Source organism: Myodes glareolus, chromosome 21 (assembly GCF_982192425.1).
Source record: "Myodes glareolus chromosome 21, mMyoGla1.1, whole genome shotgun sequence".
In the NCBI taxonomy this organism is placed as follows: Eukaryota; Metazoa; Chordata; class Mammalia; order Rodentia; family Cricetidae; genus Myodes; species Myodes glareolus.
In genome coordinates this window covers 12,412,812-12,433,386 of record NC_142046.1, presented here as the reverse complement: position 1 = coordinate 12,433,386, position 20,575 = coordinate 12,412,812, and the positions used below count along the sequence as shown (strand labels likewise).

The 20,575-nt window shown below is 50.1% G+C and overlaps 1 protein-coding gene across 8 annotated transcripts in view; it reads right to left on the bottom strand.

Annotated features, from left to right (window-relative positions):
- Window positions 1–170: 170 nt before the first annotated feature.
- The window catches only part of Ralgps1 (Ral GEF with PH domain and SH3 binding motif 1), a 230,102-nt gene continuing 209,697 nt past the window's right edge, over window positions 171–20,575 (bottom strand). For 7 of the 8 annotated variants that reach the window (XM_085681335.2, XM_085681340.2, XM_085681338.2 and 4 more), the window contains 6 exons: window positions 12,927–13,010; window positions 11,699–11,804; window positions 10,142–10,234; window positions 9,870–9,975; window positions 7,948–8,039; window positions 171–4,463 (listed from right to left, as the gene is read on the bottom strand). In XM_085681335.2, the coding sequence (XP_085537461.1) occupies window positions 4,434–4,463; window positions 7,948–8,039; window positions 9,870–9,975; window positions 10,142–10,234; window positions 11,699–11,804; window positions 12,927–13,010 (511 nt within the window). In that variant the 3' untranslated portion in view covers window positions 171–4,433. The remainder of the gene's footprint in view (window positions 4,464–7,947; window positions 8,040–9,869; window positions 9,976–10,141; window positions 10,235–11,698; window positions 11,805–12,926; window positions 13,011–20,575) is intronic. The other variant, XM_085681341.2, reaches the window with a different exon arrangement.

Here is a 20,575-nt window from a genome sequence, read left to right as displayed (position 1 = left end):
GCCCTCCCCTCCGAGAGACCTACAGCACTGTCCCTTTTCCCTCTTCCTTCTATATATTTGCATGCTAGTTGCTCTGAGCTGAGCCCTGGGCAGTCTACCCCCTTCATGTCTGCATGTGACACTACAATGCCTGCCAGTGACTGCGTGTGACTCCAATAAATAGAGCGATGTTCATTGGAAAACACATTTAATTTCAAAGTAAACAAAGATGTCTGTACATTAAAGTATTTAATTAGTGAAACAATTATCAGTGTAACAAGCTGAAAAATACAGCAACTTGATACAAGACTGAGGTAACAAAATACTTCACCAAAAATCTAAAGAATCCCAAGGAGGGATGATGTTCAGTGGTTATTGCAGATGAAACAGTTTACAAATAGTAGAGAAAGTCCTTACACAACGGCATGCAGGGGTCTGCTGGGAAAAGACAGCTTGGGAGGATGCAGCATATTTAACAAGAAACAAACTAAGATGTAGAAACTCATTTTCAGTTCACTTGGAAGAACACGAAAGAAACTGAAAGCTACTCTCTATGCAACATTTGAATGCTAAGTGGGAAACCATGCATTTTGGCACGAAATTATCAAAGGTTATACCTCACTAATAAATGAATTGCTATTATTTAATTACTGAATGGTCATAGTCCTTCCAATAGGCAGAGGGTCTATTGCCGTGCCCCTGTGAGTGGGACTCTGGGACCGCCCACAGGACACACACTTGTGCAGCAGCAGGTTACAAGGTGGACTCAAGTCCAAGTCCAAGTTCTCAGCTCCAAAGGGCACGCAGCGCCCACTCATACTGTATTTGAACTTGACATTGAAGTTAAAGACTAAAAGGAGGGAGCCTGTGAATACTGCGAGCATTTAGACCCTACTCTCTCATTTTGCCTTTGGCATTCTCCCTGTAACCATTATTGAACACAGCTCTGTATCTGGCTGCTCAGAGTCAGCCAGAATCCGGTGTGAGGGATGGCACTCCAGCTAGTCCTCCATGCAGCTGACTCTCACAGAAATCCCCGCAGTCTTATTTGGGCCTTCTGAAGACTCTCTGCAAGAGCCAATGCACGAGTTTTGTATTCGGGGTAGCAGAGAGCAGGATTTGCCGAAGTTGGTGTGTGAGGTGGGGATTATTTGTTCATTGACTCGTAAGATCGACTAAGGGCCATAATTGGAGTTGTCTTGTTTCTAGCCATTTTCATTCTTGGTAGAGCCTGATGTACAGGAAGTATTCACTAGAGAGATGAATGTTTATGCAATAAATACAATTTCAAAGGGGCTTTGTGCTGTCTTTTTTCTTCTTCTTTTTTTTTATAACACGAAAGCACCCAACATATCAATATGACATAGGGCCAACTTAAGGATCACACAGAAGGGAGACCGTGGCTTTGGCAATATTCAATAGAGGTTGCAAGCAGCCGCAATGCTGGTGCAGAGCTTTGGAACCCACTGGAAGAATAAAGCAGCCTTGGTTTATAAACGGTTTCCCAGTTTTACACATCATTTTCTATCTGAAAAAAAATGGTATAAAAAAAACTCCACACTTTTTTTAGGCTTGGGAGGTGAGAACAAAATGGTGGAAGAAACACTGGCCATCTTGGTAAGAAAGACAGAGATCCGCTGGCAAGACAAGGTAAGTCCTTCACCAACAATTCTAGTGTGTCCACCTGCTCAGCATCTCACCCTGGCAGGCGCCCCATGGCATCTGGTCAGGGGAGGGGAAGGGAGGACCACTCTCCCACTGGCATGTTTAGGACAAGGCTTATGCTGCTTTCCTCCTAATCCAGGCCGCACAAAGCTTTTTGCTCAGCAGCATGCACTCAGCTGACCTCGAGTTACAAGACTCGTACCCTGGAGAGAGACAGAAGCCACCCCACAGAGAGTGGGTGGGCTCTTCTTGAGACTTCACAATATTAGCAGTTCTCCATCCCAGTTTTAGACATCATGCTACAGCTTTCACTTTGGGGGCGCCACGGTCTGTTTGCATGACAGTGCAAACCTCCAAATTTCACAGTATCTGTCTACTAGGGAAGAATCGAGCAAGGCAGAACTGCTTCCTTCCAGGCTAAGAGCCCACCAAAGGACTCCTGCTCTGTCCCCTGAAGCCTGTGGAACAAGCCAGCACTGGGGATACCAGCACTGAACTCATATGCTTGGCCTAAGGCCCTGCCTGAGAGACAGATCTTTTAACCCTATCTCCAGAGCTCTTCCACCACCTTCAAGGTCTTTTACTAACAAAGTCCAAGCGGTTTCTTCAAGAGTCCTTGGTGAGGATGCTTCTGGGAGGGGAGTCTGGTTTCAATTAGGGAGATTAGGTGATTTGAAAATAATTGTGATTGTGCTCTTTCAGATTAGGCCCAAAAGAAAACACTTGTGCTGGGTAAGACAGGTCTGTAAAGAGCAGAAAGTTCTGAGTGGAGACTGAAATTCTGGGGCTTTTGATTTCTGCTATTTCATGTGTGAGAACCCAAAACAAGCTGAAGAGTGGACAAGCCTTAAGGAAACTCGTAGCCGCTGTTCTGGTCTTACAGCTCTATCCAAGCTTCTAACTTTTCAAAGGTTAAAGGGCAGGATCAGGGTGAGTGTGGGTTAAAGTATGACCATGGCAGGATTCTAGTCAGAGGTGTCTGCAGTGTTTCTAACTGGAAGAGACGTTGGTAGAATCTGGTGAACACGCCAGATATGCATGGCAGCTGTGGTCAAGTTTTGATGCCACTGACTTTATCAGCGGGAGTCTCTCTGACATGGAAATATCCAGGCTCTGCTCACAGGAAGCTTAGCTTCAGAAGACAGCAAGGCTTGACCAGAACATACCTCCACGGTAACGACAACTTTCCCTACCAAGTCATTAGCATTTTCTAGAAGTATCACTGTTTGGTTGTAAAACAGTAGTGGGGTTTCTGGTGGTGAGTTCACGGTTATGGTGTTGTTTGAAGCTTCTTGATTATCGTTGGAAGTTCTTTGGGATGGTTTGATAACTGGTTACTGTGTAAAACCCTGATACTCACAGGAACTCAGAAATTCAGCCTTTTGCAGAGAATTGTTTGAGGATTTTCTTCCAAGTGTAGGAGTGCCCAGATTCAAGGGGGAAGAGGGAGAGGGGAAAGGGCTTCTGTAATGATGAAGAGCAGAATTCAAATGTGCAAATGAAAGCCACCTTACGTATGACAAAGGTGATAAAGATCCTTGTTCGTGATGCAGACACTGGAGATCTCACTCCCTAGGTCTTGGCTCTCTTGTCACCTGGCCATCAACAACTGGGTCCCTGGACTTGGAGAACATGCTGGTGACTACATTTAGGGGCAAGACTGAGGGGGCTTAAGGCCTCCATGTCACTCAGCTCCCTGTGTGATCAGGATCAGTGTGGCTGGCCCTGGCAGTGGTGGCAAAGGGGTGAGAAGACAGGAGCAAAATTCTGCCCTGTGGGAGAATATGGGGTGATATAGCTTCTACCCAGCTGATCACTGTGGGTGCCTCCAAGCTGCTGGGAGAAAAGGCCACAACTGCCCACGCCAGTATGGTGGGAGTGGGCGAGATGAGGAAGGCCATAGGTCCACTAGGAGAGCTCATGGTAGGGAACAAGCAGGCCAGTGCTCCAGTCCATGGTCCTGAGACTGACTCTGCCTCAGGAGAGCTGACAATGACAAGACCCAGGAGGGCCTGGGGCCCAGGAACCAGGCCATCCAGATGAATAGCACCCATAGGAACAGAAAACAAGACACGATTTAAGGCATCGTTTGTTTACAGTAAAGGAATTCAAGGGACCCTTGACACAGAGCTTCTGGACTCCTTCAGACTCTTCTTACAGGACGAGGCTGGAACTAAAGCTTTAAGCAGGGCCTCAAAGCCATTAAGTGTGTGATGTCACAAGTCTTGTGCCAAAATGTATGTTTCTCAGAGAGTTCACACTCACTCGCTCACACTCACGCATGTATGGCACACACACGCAGAGGATGCTTTGGGGGTAAACAAAATCTGAGGCGGCCCTGTGGGTGAGCGGCCCGTGCACTTGGGGTGTAACAAGCCTGTCCAGCAGTCTGTCCCTGCTCTCTAGCCCTCTCAAAGGTTAATGCCATCCACTCTGTGTGCAGAAGAAAGCACGGAGAACCCAACGTGGGTCAGATGCTCCCTTGATGCAGAAGCAGCTGGTGGACAGACGACGGCCCAGAGAGGGGGCGTGGGGTGCGCAGTTTGGGGTCTGACAACCACCCTGTAGGGTGGGGCTGCAGGATGAGTCATGAGAGTTGCTGTGGGTTGACAGGTGGATCTCACACTGGGGAGCCATCCAGGACTGTGAGGCTACAGGCCATGTTCCTCGAGTCCAGCTATGAGGCTCCAGTGCCTTGGCCCACGGCTTATGCCCAGAGCTGCTCTTCTCCACCAGACCTAGTCCAGGCTCCCAGAAGCCTTTGAAGTCACGCCAAATCCTGCAGATACTTATTCAAATGACATAAGGTTTGCAGGTACCTAAAAGAGAAAGCTCACTTGCTTGTCAAAATTTAAACACCCAGAAAGGGACAGGGGTTGTTCCTGAGGTTAGGGCCATGCAAGTGTGGGGAGGGAAGAACCTGGCAATGGTAGCTGCCACTGACCACTGACTGCCGTGTGCCAGGCATTACTCTGACTACTTCACATGCTGTGTCTTGAGACCACACATGAACTCTATTAAGCAGATGCTCAAACTCTCTCCATTACGGAGATGAGGAAACTGAGGCTTAGACAGGCTAAACATAAAGTGAGCTAAGAACCAGGGCTGGGGCCTGAACCCACATTCCCACCACTGTGGGCCCTGATGAGGTATGGGGAATGCTGGAGATGTCATTAAGGGATGGTAGGGAGTGGCACAGGAGGGGAGTAAGTATGGAAGGTCATGAACCCCAATACCTTCTCCCAGAGGCTACCAGTCCCACTGTCGTAGTATTTCCCTGCCCTCAGAGCTGCCTCCAGACCCCCAGCTCAAACCTCCTCCCTTGGCACTACTGGAATGTTCTAGGTTGATTAGACATGATTTCATAAAAAAAAAAAAAAAGAAATCCATCTTGGTGTCAGTTTTGCCAAAATGAGAAATCAGATGCATTTCTGTACCGGAAGGCAGTTCCAAGAAAGTTCACAGCCTCACGGGAGCAAGAAACGGGGAACTGGTTCTGAGGCAGTTGGCAGAACTGACAGAGAAAAGTGGTACAGCAGTGACTTGCAGCCACACGTGCCAGCATTGCTCAACCTCCAGACTAGTGCAGAGGAGCAAATAGCAGGACGGAACAGACAGCCATGGCTCGGTCATTAAAGGAGTTTTTTAAAATTGTAAGGAGGGCTGGGGTGTAGCTCAGTGGTATAGCACTTGCCTAGTAGGTGAGCCCAGGATCCCGCCCCCCCCCCCCGCCCCGGGAATAAAATGCAGCAGGGACATAACATGCTAGGAGAAGAGAAAGGCTATGGGGAGGAAATCCAGGGTAATGCCCCTGACTGCAGGGGGCAGGGAAGGTTTCAGGACCTGTGTGGGGGTTCTAGGTTTTGGCTGGGTCGGGGTATATGGGTGTTTTTCTACTGCTGTTTTTAGCTGTTGTTTTATTTGGCTGTTTGTAGCTCAGGGTGGCCCTATGATCTTCCTGCCTCAGCCTCCTGAGTGTCACCACACCTAGCTCTACTGCTGTTGCTTGTATCTTACACATGCATTATAAATAAGCCTAAATAGATTCAGTGTCAGAAAAAACAATTTTAAGATGTGCAAATAGAAACAGTCTTCATGGCAGATTCCAGGCGGAAGGCCACACCTCTGCGACACTCCTTCTCGTGCACTCTGAGCTGTCTCTCGGGCACACAGGCTCTTTGCTGTCATTGATGTTGTTTTGTTTTTCAAGACAGAGTTTCTCTGTATAACAGTTCTGTTGTCCTGGAACTCACTTTTTAGACCAGGCTGGCCTTGAACTCACAAAGATCTGCTTGCCTCTGCCTCCTGACTGCGGGGATCAAAGGTGTGCTCCACCACATGAGTCACAGTGACTGATTTAAGTAATTAATCCTCTACCACTGAGTACTGAAGTTGTTTCCATATTTTATACACCAGAGTATGATGAAAGTGGATTGGAAATAAAAAGGAAACAAGGCATAAAAAGAAAATTTGTTTTCTAGGTCTGAAAATTGGACACATACATGGCAGAACTTTGCCATGACATACCATATTTGCCAGTGCACGAGTCCTTTGGACCACACGCCAGTCAGTCTGCCACATGGACTTGCTGTACTTTCTTGCAGCTGTTCCTCTCCTGAGTACATCCTTACTCAGGCTCCCCTTGCTGCTCTGGCTGAGGCTGTCTCTCTCCCCAGCTAGGTGCCCACCTCAAGGTTGTAAGTTGGCCTGGAGCCACATGACCTCTGTCACACGGGTTCTGGGACCTCCCATGTGTGGCTGGTGAGCTTCAGTGTGCTGTGCTAGCTCAGGGGTAACAAGGGAGCATGAGGCTAATGAGGCTGGAGTGGAAGACCCAGCTTTTCCTCCTGACCAAGCTTGCTGTAGCAGCTTCAGCCTTGTTCCCTTTGGCTGCCTTGAGATGGCAGTGGCCCAAGTCCCAGATCCTCCGCAAACAGAGCCGAGCAGTGACACTGATCTAATACGTAGAATACAGGAAGTAAACTGGGCTGCGACTGGAGCTCTGTGGCAGAGCAATTACCTAGAATGCTTGTGGCCCTGGGTTCAACCTCCAGCACCGAAAACGACTGTCTATTCATCTACCTCACACACAAATGCATATATGCAAATGCTCTAAAACTATGGGATTATACTCTCTTGTTATCACTGTAGAAATTTTACATGAATATGCTCATATCCATACAGGAAATATTCACATAAATTTAGAAACAAATGAGATCATCATCCTTGCCTATGCCACTGCCGTTTGGACCCCCTCAGACCCGCTGCTATCTTACTGATGGCTATCTGGTGTTGCTGAGGAACCTCTGGCAGGCTAGAGGTCTCTGGTGTTTGGTTTTATCATAAATGGTAACACAATGAGCATGCATGCTTTAACACAGAGTCTTTTGTTTTGCTTTGTTTTGTTTTGTTTTTGAGACAGGGTTTCTCTGGAGCCTTTGAACTAGCTCTGATAAACTGACTTTGAATTCACAGAGACCCACCTGCCTCTGCCTCCTGAGTGCTGGGATTAAAGACATGTGCCACCATACAGGGGTGAGTACGTCCCCCAGTCCTACAGGTGGATCAAAGTGTAGTTTACTTTAGGCCGCCTAGCAATTATCAGTGGCATGCAGGAAGCAGGAAGTTCCAACCTACTCCCACCTCGTGCTGAGGCTGGAGGCTGCTATTCCTGCCACAGGCTGGGCCAACAGGGGCCGTACTCCTGGCTCTCTTGCACAGTGACAGGGACTCTCAAAAACAGTGGAACTTGGAGAGCTCAGTTTGGAGCTACAAGGTCAGAGGTGGGAATCAGGTGACCCTGAGTTGGGTTCCAGCTCCACACTCATTAACTATGGGACCTCACTTTTGAGCCTCAGGCTCCTTGGTGTACGATGGAGACAGTAAGAGAACCTACGTTATAAGGACATGGGAAGGCTCTGCCAATGGCTCCCTGTGAAATCTTCTGAGTGATGGCTGACAAGGAGAGGGGTAGGAGCGCAGAGGAAGAGGTTAGACCAGTTTTGCCTGGCAAATGGCTGGCCCTAAATACTCTAATTGTTAGTATTACACTCCCCAGGGTAGTGGACAGAGAGACCTATTAGTTATTTTGGGGTATTCCAATGCAGTCAGCTCTGGGGACAATCTAAATAGATGCTAGAGCTACATCACTAGATGGTGTCACACTTGGCACCGCACTGTCCCCTACTGGGTATGTCTGTGGCATTTTCTTTTCTTTTTGTTTTTGTTTTAGTTTTTTTTCTTCGAGACAGGTTTCTGCACCTTAAGGGTTTCTGGTGAGAAACAGGATCTGGGAGACGTTACCTGAGGCCTGTTGCTTTTACACGCATCATCCAAGTGCTTGTGCCACAGTATCGCGTGAAACCGGGAGCCCGTCTGGAACTTGTAAACATTGCCTGATGGGGAAAGGAAGGCCTGGTTAAGGATGCACAGGGGGGTTGGTCCTCGTGTGTGGTGGGAGCATAAGTCTGCGTAAGTAAGAAAAGCTGCCACAGTCCAGGGTGAGCAGGTATCTTTGGACAAGACCCCTTAACCAGGTTTTGAGCACTTCTCAAACCAATGTTTCCAAATGTATGAGATACAAAGAAAATCACCAATAGCGAGTCTTTGCGTGTCCCTGTAACCACATCTAGTACCCAGGGCTGGCAGCAGGTCTAATATCGCACAGGGATTTTAAGATGAACACCAATGAGGTTCTGAGATGCCTGCAAACATGCATGCTATGGAAATGCCTCTCATTACTCCTGGGGACAAAACTCACAGTAGTTCTGAAATTCTGTCAACTCATGTTCATATTCATAGTGGAAGGAAGACACCATTATTTGTAACTGAAGACCAAGATGTAATTTTTTTATGTCCAGTTGATAGACCTCTTTAATTCTATCAGTGGACATTGCCCCAGGACCTCATGTCACATTTCTCTCTGCCTGGAGATACTGCTTTCACCTAAGACAGTGGCTCACAACCGGAGGGTCACAAGTCCTTTGGGGTCGCATATCAGACATCCTGTATATCAGATATTTACATTACAATTCATAACAATAGCAAAATTACAGTTAGGAAGTAGCAATGAAATATTTTTATGGTTGGGGTCACCACAACATGAGGAACCGTATTAAAGGGTCTCAGCATCAGGAAGGTTGAGAACCACTGCTCTAGGCTTAAACAAAAGTGGCCTGTGGTTCCCATGGCCACACAGGTTCACAGTGGAGCTTGTGTGGGCATAGCTGTCTTTCTTCCTGATGAAAAAAAATACCTGGCCCTGGCCAAGACTGCTGGGGAAGAGATGCTCCCGTGCTAGCAGAGTAAGGACACCTGTGTGAATAGCAGACTTGCACTAATTTATCCCAGTTTAGAGCAGAGGACCAAAAGTCTACTGCCTCTACCTGCAGAGCTCCTTGAGGCAGTTGGGTGCCCTTACTTCTCAGCTGCAAGCATGAGAACATGACACTTAAGAGTCCCCTGGTCTGTACTGCTATCACCCTTCCCAGGGAACTTGCTAGAAACGCAGTCTTGGTCTCTAGCCAGATCTACAGCCCCCAAATCTGAATCTGAATAGATCCCAGCATGACCGGCCTGTGCTTGAACTCTGTACTCAAACATTCCTGACAATTAGGTGTGAGCACATACAAAGAGTTTGCTGTTACAGCAAGCTCATATGCTGTGGCTGTTGGCTTTTTGTTTGGCAACTTGGGCTACCCAGAAAGCTGGCTGTAGACTGTTGGGCATGTTAGTGAGGTCCCCGGGTAAGATGGCACCAGAACCTCTCCCTCCTCTTAGCAGGCAGGGCCAAGGGAGGATGGAACCCGCAGGGACTGAGAGGGAAATGAGGAACATCCAGTTGGAGCTTGTGGAAGTTGCACAGGTTCTTCTGAGCTGCCCTTGGACCTGGACACTGTGCAGTCTCATAGTAAAGCTATGCCAGGGGTTCCTGAAAGCCAGGCCCCAAGACTATTCTGGCTCCAAGGTTTTTCCTCATCTAGCATTGGTTGCTATTTATCTAGACCCGTGGGTCACAGATTGAGGAACGATAGACCTACTAAAGTCAAAGGCCAGGCCACTCTAATGGCTCAACGGGAACACCAATCAGAACTGAGACAGCACCACAGACTAGACTGGATGCCAGGCAAACCTAGCACGAAGGGAAAGATGGTGAACTCCCAGAGCTCCCAAGTGTGTATCTGGTCAGAGAGGGAAGAGAGCTGCGGGCCCAGTCTGCTGCCCACCTTTGTCAGGGTTATTCAGCTGGAAGATATCTGGGTGTTCAGGGTCATCGGGCAGCTGCACCATCCAGCCTATGATGGAGACCTTCTTTCCAGGTGTAGATTTATACTAGAAAAGAGCAACAAACATCTGGGAGGCCTGGGCCCACACCCTGCCCTCAGGAAGGGAGACTAGCGTTGGCTAGACAAGTGTCCTGCCCACCCTAGCCCTTGCAGCCACAGGGGTTACTCCCACTCGAGGAAGTGCAGCAAGGCAGTCTCTTCAGGGGACTTACGTGTTTTCTGTCTGTGCCCCGCAAGGACTTGGCTCCATAGTATAGGAGGGTGGATCCTGAGAGTACGACCCAGTACCTGGTCCACGAGGATAGCTGCAGAAGTGTGGGGAAGGCAAAGTGATGACATTGGGGAGAGGAGTGGCTTCAGGCTGCCTGATCATGGATATGGGTATCCCCATTTATGCCAACCCAGCCCCCCTTCTCTGGCCCTCTGCCACCACTTTGCGGTGCCATTTCTATCCGGCTCCAGGAGATCATTTCTCCCCTTTTACTCCTTCCTTTCTACACCTTGTGCCTCAGTGCATAAATTCTACATATTAGGGGAGTTGGGCCCCCGCAATGTTCCAGAAAAGAAAGGCATGCTAAGCTATGCCAAGTTGCCGACTAGAAATTGAATGCTTGCAATGGGTTTCTCTGGACAGACTGAGAGCTGAATTTTGAGGGCTTTCTGATGACTGGGCCAAGCTGGGACCTTCACTAGAGATTTTGGGCCAACGCCAATGTAAGCACCCCACTCTGGGAGGAAAGGACTGTGCCTCCCAGGAGCAGGTCATCTGGTAGCATGATATGGTCCTCTTCCTAGTGGGAGCAGCTGTGTCAGTCTTTCAGACCTTAATGACACCACAGGATGCACAGCAACAGACACACATGCTCGAGTGAAAAAGCTCACGGCACATTCACCCCTACTGTTTGTGAGGAACATGGAATTCTGGTCTCCTCCATTTCACTTGAAAATGCTAGTCCCTGGTGATGAGACAGTTTAGTGGACGACGGTGCTAACCTGACGATCTAAGTGTTATCCCTGGGACACAAGTGGTAGAAGTGTAAACCGACTCATGTGGTTTGCCCTATGACCCACTCTGTATGTGCAGGTGTGGGATGAGAGGGAGTAAGTCTATACCCCATGCTGTAGGAGGCTTCAAGTGTAGCTGGGGTGGAAGCTCTCTACCTTATCCATCATCCAACTATCCAACTGGCAACTAGAGACAGACACTCTAGAGTGCCTGCAGGGGGCAGGTGACAGGGCCCTGGCATCTTCACGGCAGGTGGCATCTCCAGACAACTCTGTGGCGGGACAGATGGGCAGAGCAGATGCTGTGAGGAAGAGATTGCCACACAAGGAGCTGAAGCTCTGTCATGTGGGGTCATGGTGGCTATGACATAGGAGTGATGTGAAGGCCGGTGGCAGACCTGAAGCAGCTCCTGATACCTTGTCTCATGCATTTCCCATGCTGCCAGGGAGTGAGGGAGTCTACACAGGAACACCACACAGTAACCAAGGTACTGTGAGTCATGCTGCCTCCTGGGGCTGTGCAATCCTCTTCCTTCTCAGTGTCCAGGCCTCACCTGCTCTCTAGACCATCATGGCTCTGGCACTCTGCCAATGATGGCCTCCAGGAGGAGATGAAGTTTCATCTTAAGTCACAGACAGAGAAACTGAGGCCCTTTTTTTTTCTCCCTCAGTGGTACAGTCAGGGATAGGAGTCTAGTTGGCAGGTCTCTAGACCAGGCTACTCCGAGCCCACAATGCCTCTGGTGGGTGTATGTGTGACTTACTGCAGGCTTCCGGCCTTCCTTGAGCAGGGTTTTCCGTCTCAGAGGTCCCTCCATAGTGGGCACAGTGGCTGAGCTGCCCACAGTACAGGAGCAAGGGCTCGTGGGGCTGAAGGGAGACTGTCCGTTAGATACGGCCCCAGAGCAGCTGATACCTGATACCCTCCCACCCACTATGACTCCCAGGTGCCTCACTGGTGAGTCTTTGATGTCCCCATAGTCAGAGGTCTCTCCAGGCTGGGTCAAAGCCACCTAAGAGCAGGATAAGCTCCCACAGAGAATACTCACCAGGTCTCCATACCCCAGCTTCTAGCAGTCTCCTGCCTCGCCCTACCCTTTGCTTCTTTCTAGCTGCTGCCCATACTCATGCCTGTGAAGCTTGAGCTCTTGCAGTCCAGCTCTGGCAACCCCTCCCTCATGCTAGCAGGAGAATGCAAAAGTAGACGGGTACAATGGAAACGAGGGACAGCAGCCCCACACTGCCATCTGTCCTCCTTTCCTCCTGGCTCTTCTCTCACCCTCTCCCTTGAGATCAAGTGCTGTCATAGGTGACAATACTCAAGTTCTGTCTTGTGCTCCAGACTTTTGTGCTGCTGCTTACTGGATGTCCACAGGCACCTGGCTCGAGTTGGTCACAAGCCATTTTCTACAACCTAGTAAGTCCCAAGGATGCTCAGGTCCCAGGTCCTAACCATGTCTGATTGCTCATCCTACCTCCCTGCCAATGCCACTGCATCTTCCTTTGGATGTCATGCAGCCTAATAGCTGTCTCTGCTGCCCACTTCCATTCCTGCCTCCTCCCATATACTCTTCGTCCACACAGTTCTTATTCTCCACCAGGCCTCTCCCTGGGTCCTGCTGCTCCTGAGAGGCAAGTAATGTCCTTGTCCCTACTGAATGTGGCTCTGCCCACCTCCCCAACCTCACCTGAAGCCCCTCTCCTCAGATGTCTCACAACACAGTGGTTCTTGTTTTCACTGAGCCTCACAGCCTCAGTGTCTCTGACTGGGAGTTCTGGCCCTGTGAAGTACCTCTCCAGTTATCTGGCTAATTCCTATCTTTCTTGCAGTATTATTTCCTCTACCAGTCCCCTCCTCTCTTCCAGAGGGCCCCATACCTCTCTGGAGCAATGGGAGCACCAGGCAGACTTATGATACACTTGGCACAGAGCCTTTCCCCCAGCAAACACTTCAAAGCTATCTGTCAACTGAGGAAATGAACAAATGTATACCTGTAGACACAACTCCTAGTTCTGGGAGAATTCCGAACTGGAACCCGCCAGTTGGGCCCCAGCGTGGCGTAGAGACGTCCCCTGCTTCAGAGGAAAAGGGGTGAATTTTAGTCACAGTCTGGAAAGACCAGCTGATCCTGAAGGAGGTAGGAGCAAAGACAGTGTGGGTCAGCCCAGCCCCTCCCCTCTTCCTCCCTGGGTTCCTTGCTCCCACTGCAAGCATCACATCTGGAACCACCTGGACAGGGAACCCTTGTCCCACAGCCTCCATCTGGGGAAGCTCCTGGGTCTCATGGGACTAGTTCATAAGCATTTTTACTCTTCTTCCAGATTCTCCCATGTGAGTTTCTAAGCTGTTTAACAGAAATGCCATGTTGTCCACGGGGTTCATGTTTAAAGTATACACAGACATAGAATGGTGAGCAGTCTTGAACATCTGGCCAGGCTACATAAAATAAAGCATTCCTATTCACCAGGCTGCTTCTGGATCATGTTGCTACACTTACTCTCTGACCTGGCTCTTTGCTGGCTCCCGTGTCCCTGAAACCGCCTCTGGAACTTGATGGCATTGAGGACTCTGGTTCTAGGGCCTCCCCATGGGCTTGGCCTAGCTTCACTGTCACCTGCTCCTGAACCAGGAGCCTCTCTAGGGGTGTGTGTCACTTCCAGCTCCACCTCTTTGGTGGGGGGCACACACTAGCTTGTTCTATCCTTTCCTGACTCTGAGACATACTCTGTCTCCACCTACAGCTTCTCTGCTGGATGGCCAGCTGATGACACAACTGTCTGTATAAAGGCCAAATCTAGACTTACTGTTCAGATGTGCTCTGTTATCTGCAGCTATCCCTGGGCTGTGCTGACTGCCAATGAACACTCTCACTGCAACCATGAATATCATATCAGGACTGGGTGTCTGTCTTTCGGCTAAGAAGAAACTTCTGATGGCCACGTTGAGTCTACTGGACAGGGGCCGAAGTTCAGGGCTGGTCATCTGTTTGGAGGCTCCAGGATCCTCCTGTTTATCCGCCCCTGCTCTTTAAATGCTTGTTACCCCAAGTTAAAGAGGTATACCTTGGATACCTCAAGGTATCCCAAGTCTTAGGATGGTCACAGGCTGATGCTGCCCTACTGTGTGGCACTAACAAGAGAAACTGGTACACCCAGCTCCCAGCCCAGTGACCGCACTGTTCCCTTCTCTTCCAACCACAGCAGGCTGGCTACATGTCCATACACCTCTTCCCGAGATCCATGCATCTGCTGTATTTGCTGACAGGTAGAACATGTAGATATTATCACCACTGACCGTTCCTGACACATGTCCAACCAAAAACCAGCAAGGCTAGCAAGCAGGGTAGGGCCTAGCCCTTGCTGGACATCCCAGGCTCCTGTCTTCCCTGGCCAGCCACAGGAACTTCTCAGGTGCCATCCTCTGGAGCTCTCTCTGTTGTTAGGACACGCCCTTCCTCCATCCTCTTGAAGGCTGTCTCCCCGCTACTCTAGGGTGGTAGGAAGGTAAGGTTGTCTGAAGTTGCCAGTCACTCAGGAGCAGGGTGGGAGCAGGAGCCCTTTCTTGACAGATGTTGGCAGAAGAAACACCTGCCAGAGAACAGCCTGCAATCCATTTCTTTCAAGTAGTCCAGTCTGGAAGCCCTTTTCAGAGGAGGGTCCAGTGTGAGGGACAGTGTAGGGACAAAGGCTCAAGCTCTGGGTGCTCATATGCATCGGGCCACTGTGCTCACGCTCACTGAGCTCGTCCAAGCACCATTATATTATCCTTTCCAAAAGGAGAAACTGAGGTTCAGCAATGAGGATCTACTTGTCCAAGGTATAGCCCCATAAACAAACATCTGAATCCAGGTCCATTTGTGACTCTCCAGCCAACCCCTCACTTGCCAGGAGACTCAACGTTTTATAACTGAGAGGCTGGGGCTGGTGTGATGGGGCCTACGCTGGGCACTGGGACCACACTACATTTGTGTGTGCCTTGCTAGCACTCTACTCTCTTAAGTGTTGCCACTTTGAGCATCACAGCTTCCACGGCTGTGCCTGTGACCATGAGGATAAATGGCCAAGTCAGTCTGAGGTCTGAAACTCTTCTCAGATTGGTAGAACACTTCTCAATTCCCCATGCTCTGCAGGGGGCTGCCCAGCACTTCAGAGTCGCCGTCTTGACAGCGGCTTACTATGTGCCACCTACCTGCTTCCAAGAGCACAGCCACACAACCCTACAGAGGGGGTGCTGCCCTCAGAGCTAAAGATGAGAACACAGGCTTGAGGAGACACTGGCCTGCTGCTGAGATGGAGACGCAAGCGTTCACAGAGAAGGCCTGCTTCTGACATGGGATGAAGGGCCTCACTGTCCCACAGGGTGGACACCACAGCCTATTCCTGGAACCATGTGTCAAGACCAGGTGAGGAAGGGCAGCACAATGGTGGCCTTTTCGCACTTCTTAGGAGATGAGAGCCAGGGCAGTATCTACCCTTCTCTGCCTGGGAGCTGGGAAAGGGGCTTGGAGTAGTCAGGTTTGTCCACCACAGGAGCCAGACAGCCTGTTCCCTCCCCACTGCCCTAAAATGACACAAAATGCAGAACGAATGGACAATAATATCTAATGAGCCCCAGGAATCATAGGCTGTCTCCTGGGACCCCAACTCCAGAGTCATAGGTATCTTTCCTAGGATCATTCATACACAGGGAACATGCAACTGAACACACATTCAGGATGGATCTGAGGTATACCAGACCAGAGGCTCATGGGAAGTTTGCTCTAGGGAAGATGTAGGCAAGCAACCAAATAGACACGCTTATCCAACAGGGTTCATAAGACAGTGATGATGACCATAATGATGGTAATTAGATGAGATGAAGGGCTGCTGCTGTGGCAATGAGGGGGTGGTGGAGGGGATGGTGGTCGTGAAGATGGGATGGTGGGTGCCAGGCAATGCACTCAGCAGTATTCATTCACTGTCTCATTTAACTTACTAGGTAGGCACTGTTCCTAGTCTGCCTCGTGGATAAGAGACTTGCAGATGGGGAGTCACTTGCCCAAGGCCACAACACTAGAAAAGGAAGCCAGGTGGAGGCAACCTGTGCAGCCTGGGGAGCATGTGGGCTGAGCAAGGCGCTGCTGCCTAGGCTGCCATCAGGTTGAGGGTATCTCAAAGTTGAAATTCATAAGGCAGCTGCCCACCCAGAGGGCGGAGGAATAAGAGACATCTTAAATGACAACTATATCTAGGCCCTAGGAATCTTGGTCCTAGCGGAAGTCATCCTCCACATCACTTTCCTGTCTCAAATACACAGTGCCCCACTGGGAGTGATCTGTGGAAAGGCCCCCAGGGTGCTGTGCACCACAGTGCTTACTGCTCTCGCCAGCCCTAGAGGAACTGTTAGTCCCATTGGTCACTTTCATCTGAGGGTAGGAAATGCCAGCCTGACTCCTGATGAGCCCTAGGATAGCCCTTCTTGCAACCCCATTTGAAGAGCCTCTGCTCTCCTGGTGCACATGCCCTTTTTTGGGTAATGTCCTGGAGTCACTAGAAACCTAGGAACCATACTGGTAAAACACTGCATGTCTCCATTATTAGGCAGCTAAGTATAAATCAGTCAGATTTCACTCCTGGCCACTGGGACTTAGGTCAGGCTGGAAATCTGGCCCAGTGGCTGGATAAAGCTACCCACTTGAGCCTAGCCACTGTAAAGCATCCAGGACCCTCTGTGCTGAGACATTCATAAATCTGGTCTGCGATGGGAACAGTAAGCACCACAGAGACGTAGCAGGAAGGACAGGCAGATAGACGGATAGGCTTATCCATTTCTAGTCACTGGCTCTGAAGGAGCTGTGGGTTCTCCATGAAGCAGCTGCACACTGACAGGACCCAGCCTTGACTGCAAAGGCCAAGGATAGGGTCAAGTTCCACATCCAGGCATCTTTGCTCGTTCTTCTCCAGAGGAGTCTGCCAGGAGCCTCACTCATCTCTAAGGGAGTGAGGCAAGACACAGTGTCTTCAGAGAAGCATATAATCAGCTTGGCAAACCAGCCAACTGGGCAGAGAAGCCCAATCCAGGCACACAAGTGAAGTCAGAATTCAGGGGTCCCTAGTGAGGGATGAGAGCCTGGGAACCTGGGCCTCTGAGTTCTATCACTCACACACATGGGACACAGCAGAGGCAACCCCTAGTTCCAGAGCTGGTCTATTTCTCTACAAATACTGCAAAGCTTGGGGCTCAGGAGATCTTGGCCCACCCGGGCATCTCCTCAAGTCCTCTGACTCTAAGGAAGGACATGTGTATGTATATCTATAAACTGTTCTGGGGGTGGCAGATGTGGCATCTGTTACCATCATGGCTCCACCTGCTGGCTAATCTTGTAAGGATAGTGTGGGATTCCACTAGCTAAGACCAACAGGAAACATCGCAGGCAGGGGCTGCACCAATTGTCTTGTAGTACCTACAATCACCCACAGGCAACTACCTTCAGAGAACCCTCCCAGGCCAGTGCCCCTGAGAAGCCAGTCCATACAGACTCCATGAATGGCCACTTGAGGAGTGTCTCCCCATTTGAGCCCTTGCCTCTGGAGCTTTCTTGCTGGACAGGAGTGCTCACTAAGGTGCTCACACATCTACACCAACTCCTGCAACAGCTCTACACATATGCTAAGCAGTGAGTCCCCAGCAGAGGGACTGAAACTGTCTAAACCAGCGGTGCCAAGGGAACCGACAGTGTCAGTGGCCCTGACATTTCCTGGTCTCGAGAGAGCAGGACATATTATGGAGCTCACCTTTCCTACACAAGATCCCCAGAAACCCTGAGCACTCGTGTGCCACCTTCCCACCTCAGGTCATGACTTAGAACTAACTTTGCACCATCACAAAGGCTCACCAGGGTCCTCTTCAGCAAACTCTCTCAGGTCTGAACCTGCAGCTAATGCCGGTTAACCCACAGTACAACCACTGTGCTAGAACCATGTATATGGGGTGTGGCTTCCTTAAGGCTCCATGAACCCTGATGAATCCTGTGTCCCCACCCCCAGCAGGGATGGAAGACAACCCTGTGAGGGGAGAGGGAGGGAGAGAGCACAAGCTGCACTGCCCTTTCCTCTCTTCTACCCTCTCCCACTTAAGGGACTCAATCCCTTGAGGGCCCCCTCTCCTAGTCTGATAACCTCCCATCACTGTCCATCCCTAATATGAGAACCTACTTCCGACTCCCACATGGCAATGTCCCTCTGGGAAGAAGGCTGGGAGGACGTGTGATAAACTCTGACACACGTGCATAGTTCACTTATTCAGAAACAGTCGGCGATCATTTCTGATGACATCTTCTTTAGGAATGTTAAATGCTAGTTTTGAGTAGAAAAGACATACCAATACATTGTGAAGTTTGGAGACTACGAGGGTGGCAACCCTCAAAAATCCTGCAATGCAGAGATAACCAAGATGAAGGATCCTGTGTGTTTTCATATTTCTGTCTCTATTCACCTCTATAACCCGTTTCATTTGTCTTTAAAACCTCCTCTTGAAAAAAAGTCTTTGATCCTTAAGCTGATATTTCTGTTTTCATCTTAGAGCCCAAACTTGCCTTCCAACGGTAAATATAAAAGTGGCCCCTGACCAAGCCCCGAGGCCAGCTGGCCTCCAGAGCCCAAGGCTGTCAGATCTCTGGAGCGTGAGACGGTCTGGAACCCAGCCTAGTGCCAGCCTCCAACCCTACTCTCCAGTCCATTTGGCACTGTTGATTCAGGCCTGCAGGGTCCCTCTCTTCCTCATGGAAGCGGCACACCAGTGAGGCTTTTCTCCACCGGTGCCCCTGCAGGTGAGAGCTGCTGATAAAGTCACAGAGAAGTAGGCACACCCTCTCTCCACTCCCTGATGAGACTACTTCATCCTCACTCTGGGCCTGGAGGATAGGGAGGAGGCCCTAGCCTGAAAGCTAAGGAAGATCAATGAATACCTTCCTGGCATGGCTGCCTATCTCTAGCCATGAGGCCTTTGAACTTGCCCAGGGCTGGCATGTATGTGGGGTGGGAAGGGGAATAACAGGTAAGTGAGTCCCCTTGGTTTCTTGCATTTTCATTCTAGTATACAGCAAAATAGGGTTGGTGCCTCTGTAGCAGTTCATGGTTCTCTGGGTACTCCTGTGTCTACTTCAGGGACACACTATGCACATGTGGCCTGGGCTCTGGCTCATTTCAAGAACTACCTCTGGACCCCATGTGTGTAAACTCACAAGATGGGGCCAAATGACCCCACTGTTGGCAATGAAAACTCTATTGCCCCACTGCTCACTGGGACATTAAAGGTGGCTCAGTTGTGCCCTCAGGCCACCAGAGCCAAGTGTGTGTGTGTGTGTGTGTGTGTGTGTGTGTGTGTGTGTGTGTGTGTTTGCGCGCACGCTTGCACTTTGCTCTGCAGTCTCTCTGCCTTTTACGTTGTTGGTATCTGGCTCTGTTCCGGAACCTCCTGGGCCTGGGAAGAATTCAGAAAATTCACAACCAATACTTGGGGGCTGCAATGTGATAAGGGCCAGTCAATCTGATTATGGCCCCTGAACTCAAGGTAAAGCACGGCTGCCCTATACTAGCATGCCCTACCCATCCTTGTACTTTTATTCCTTTGAGTGGGCCCAGCCTCTTTCCGCACCTTTGCCCTCCATCCTCCACCTTTGCTCAGGTTCAATACATCTTACAGTATCTCTGAGGACCTGGAAGGGAGGCTCTTTCTGGCAGATGCTGGCCTCTGGGACCAGTCACGGAGACACCTAGAATCCATCCCTCTATTAAGAGCAGGAACTGGAAGAGCAGGTCTGGAAGAAACCTGGGAGTGCACAGAGGACCCAGTGGGGCTGAGCATTTGGCTTCCTGAAGCTTAAGATGAAGGAGTTCCACAAAGTGACCAGATGGCAACTGAACTGTGAAGAGAGAACGGTGCTCTGCTGTGCCCAGTCTACAGAAAAGCCCAGACCGCTGGCACGCCTTTGGGGAGCAGACTCTTAGAAACAGGCACAAGGCCTGATACAGGGTGGAAGCAGACATACAGCTGGGCCACTGGCTGAGGCTGGAATCAGTTAGCTTCTAGTTCTTCAGGCCTGCCTGAGATTGGGTCCTGATGAGAGGGGACATCATAGCCCTACTAGCATCGTCTAAAGCAAGTGGCCTACCCTGCTCTCCTCACCCAAGATCCCTTCTGTGATGAGGAGTTCAAGGGCTGCTGAAGTCACGGCTGTTCAAAGGCTATAGGAAGCTGGGCTGGGCATATGCACAGAAGAGCCAGAAGGAGGCCAGTGCTCAGAGGAGAGTCCACTTGTGAGCATCTGCTACAGACATTCAGGTGAACAGTGACCTAGACTGCATATAACATCATTTCCATTAGGAAAAGAATGCTCCTTGCCACCCTCTTTCTCCTGGTCCCACTCCAGTCACAGCACTCACAGGGCCCACAGGTCTACCTCAGTGGCCATCATGTAGCCAGTAGGACTAACTAAGCAGGGACTGAGTGACTGATGAGTGAAAGAAAGAATGAATGAGCGAAAGGACAGACAACAGAGGTACACACAGGCCAGGTGTGCTACTATGGGTCTTAGCGCCATGCCTAAGTATGCCACTGGATAGTGACCAGGGGAGGAGCTGGTTGCCTATGGCCTTCTTTT